We start from the raw sequence: 3227 nt of genomic DNA on the forward strand, positions 1-3227 counted from the left end.
TGACTCTGCAGTAGACACGGGTTTTTATCGCCTCTGGCTCTGATCAGCATTGATGGAAACACAACTCGTGGGTGAACGAGATAATTTCAGCTCCTTAACCGTCGTAATGCAATGACGCGCTGTCACTAATTACAGTCCATCTCCTCCTAAGCAGCTAAAACACTGATCCAAACACATCTGCATCGAGTTTGAAAGAGACTGAATAAGTAAGAGATAAATAAAGAAACCACTGAAACGTTTTCAAAGACCTTTGCTCCTGCTGTCTACTTTTTACCTGTTCTCCTGCCTGTCTGTGATGTTGCACAGACACACCAACAAGACAACACACACGCCAGCTGACAGGCTGACTCACTCTCAAGCGGTGAGTTCAGTGGCAGTAGGAATACAGTCAATCGCTAATATTTAGCAGGTCTATCCGTGTTTAAAAAAACCCACATACAAACGATAAGTTAGTGGGAAAAGGTTTATAAAGGTGATTTTACGCAGTGTTAAGAGTTTCAAATTTGTCAGATATGAATATATTAAGCTTTGTGCAAAAATCTGTTTTAAAGACGTCCTGGCTCTACCTTAGACGTACACTATTGATTGTTTCGATTTTTGTATTCTGTTATCTTCAGGTGCTCCTCCGTTCTTGAGGCCTCCTGGTATTCCTGGAGGCATGAGGGGTCCAATGCCGCGTCTTCTGCCTCCTGGACCTCCACCAGGTCGGCCCCCGGGCCCTCCACCGGGACCCCCTCCTGGTCTTCCACCAGGCCCCCCACCACGCGGACCCCCTCCCAGACTACCACCCCCGGCACCACCAGGTAGGCGTGTGTGACCGTATGAAGTGTATGAAGGCGCATGTTTGTGCGCGTCTGCGGTTTGACCCAAACTTTGTATTTATATTCATGTTTGTATTTATAGTCATATTTTTCTCATCAAAATAAATGTGTTTTTTCAGGTATCCCACCTCCTCCCCCGAGAGCAGGAGGGCCCCCGCGCCCGATGGCTCCGCCGCTCTCCCTCTTCCCTCCTCCTCTCAACTCCAACGTGCTCAGCGCTCCTCCCAACATTGTGCAGCGACAAAAAGGCGCCGGACCCAACCAGGACGGTTCGCAGAGCAGCATGCCGCCTCCCGCCATGCCCATGCGACCAGGCGTCATGCAGATGCCTCCTCCACCGGGAACAGCCGCCGCACCCTCAGGCGCGAACCCTGGCAGCAACCCCCCTGGCCACCACCACGCGGCCACCATCGAAAAGCGCGCCAACATCACCTCTGTCGCGGCGGCCGGAGGCGGCTTGGCAGCGGGCGCCGGCTCCGGCGGAGCCACCATCTCCGCCAAACCTCAGATCATCAATCCGAAGGCGGAGGTCACCCGCTTCGTGCCCACGGCGCTGAGGGTGCGCAGGGACAAGAGCGGCGCGATGCCCGGGGCGGCGCCTGGGCCTCTGGAGAAAGTAGGAGGAGGAAGGAGGGGAGATGAGGTCATGGGAGGCGTGCAGGGACCGAAACAGCCGGCGGCAGCTGCTCCGATGGTCAACCCGACGCAGATGGGCGCTGTGTCTCAGCCCAACATGAAGACTAAGGACCAGGTGTATGAAGCCTTCATGAGAGAGATGGAGGGACTCCTCTGAGGCTGCGGAGGGTTTTCGGGGCGAGGCGCTCTGAACAACAGGAGTACGTTTGTTTTCTGTGTTTCTGTGCAGTTTTAGAGGCAGATAGATCAGTTTCTCGTCTGTAAACCACCGGAAAGATTTGACGCTGAGCACCGGCTCGTCTTCATTTCACCTGGACTTTATTTGTTGTATTAAAACGAATGTGATGCACCTAAGAAATCTGATTATGCGTGCATTAGGTGGTATGTAATGTTTCATACCTTCCTGAAATGTCAGTGGAGTATACGAAGGTATAAAAGTGTGTCCCTTCCCGACAGCAAGTGTGCTACTTTCTACTTTCCATATTAAACAGAAAAAAACAACTTTACACCCTCCGAATTCAACTTTCTCTTAACTTTCTCCCTCTCTCAACTCATAAAAAAACACACTTTAAACAACATAAAACTCACCCAAACCATCTCTTATTAGTAATCAAATTAGTAAGTCCATCGTTCCAACAATCACCAGCTCCGGTTTGGTTGAAATAAATCCTTAATTCACCAAATTAGATGTAAAAAAACATGCTGCTTTGCTGGCCGCCGGCTGTTTACACTACTGTAACTTCTCCCTCCACCACTAGGTGTCAACAGCACTGAAAAACATACCTTTGGGATCTCTAAATTGCTTGATATACTGTGATACCGCCCAAGCCTAGTTTGACATTCGTAAACTTCAGTTGCTATAAAAGGCGACTAGAAAAAAACAATTTCTTCTGCAATGAAAAACAAATGCCAGAAACTACCGAGTGCTTTTTGTCCACCAGTATGTTTTTGTTTTTACTACAACTGAATTTTTCCTCCAACCAACTCTTTGTGATTTACCAGACCAGAAAAAAAGGCATTTTTGTATGATGATTATTTTATTTGTGATCTTCTAAACATGTTGGACTTCAAAATAAAGGCGTAGAATGTTTATCAAACTCTGAAAAAGTTTGAAACAGTTTGATCTGCAGCTAAATAAATACTTTTTACCTCATGTCACTGTGCTAAAGATCTCTTTATTTAACCGGAGTGCCCTCCGACATGAACAAAACATTTTTAAAAGAAAAGTAAAAACTTGTCTGAAGAGGCACAACGCGTCTGATTTACTAAATGACCTTGTTACTAAAAAAAACTTAAATTTTGCCTCCTGAATGTGTAGAATCTATCTCTAAATCAAAGGCAAACCTTTTTTTTGTCACCATTCAGTAACATCTAGACTGCATTTAATCCCAGTGAACTCTGTCTCTTTAATTTGTTGTTCTTAATGTGATTGCGTTTACAGTGTTGGGGAATAATTGGTTACATGTTAATAAATTCTAAATTAAATCGAATCAGTTACTGAGAAAAAAAAATAATTTAACAATAAAAAAACAAAACAAAGCACGAGTACACATACCCCCATCTGAGAAACACTGGTGTCATACAGGAGATAATAAAGGAACATAAAGACAAATCTTCATCTTCACATTTCATTTTTTTATTATTTTGTTTTATTCAGGAATCAGATATTTTTATATTATTTTTATTAGCCTTTTTTTTGTTTTATTTAGGGATTAGACATCTTCACATTTCTTATTTTATTTTATTCAGGAATCAGATATTTTTATATTA

At 44.6% G+C, this 3227-nt stretch overlaps 1 protein-coding gene across 1 annotated transcript; it reads left to right on the top strand.

Moving 5' to 3' along the window:
* Positions 1-575: 575 nt before the first annotated feature.
* LOC121937797 (WW domain-binding protein 11-like) lies at positions 576-1963 on the top strand. The gene is made up of 2 exons (XM_042481114.1): positions 576-803; positions 941-1963. Exons 1-2 carry the CDS (start codon positions 659-661, stop codon positions 1612-1614), a joined length of 819 nt encoding a protein of 272 aa, XP_042337048.1. The 5' UTR covers positions 576-658; the 3' UTR covers positions 1615-1963.
* Positions 1964-3227: the final 1264 nt, after the last annotated feature.

This window comes from Plectropomus leopardus, unplaced genomic scaffold (assembly GCF_008729295.1).
Source record: "Plectropomus leopardus isolate mb unplaced genomic scaffold, YSFRI_Pleo_2.0 unplaced_scaffold27484, whole genome shotgun sequence".
In the NCBI taxonomy this organism is placed as follows: domain Eukaryota; kingdom Metazoa; phylum Chordata; class Actinopteri; order Perciformes; family Serranidae; genus Plectropomus; species Plectropomus leopardus.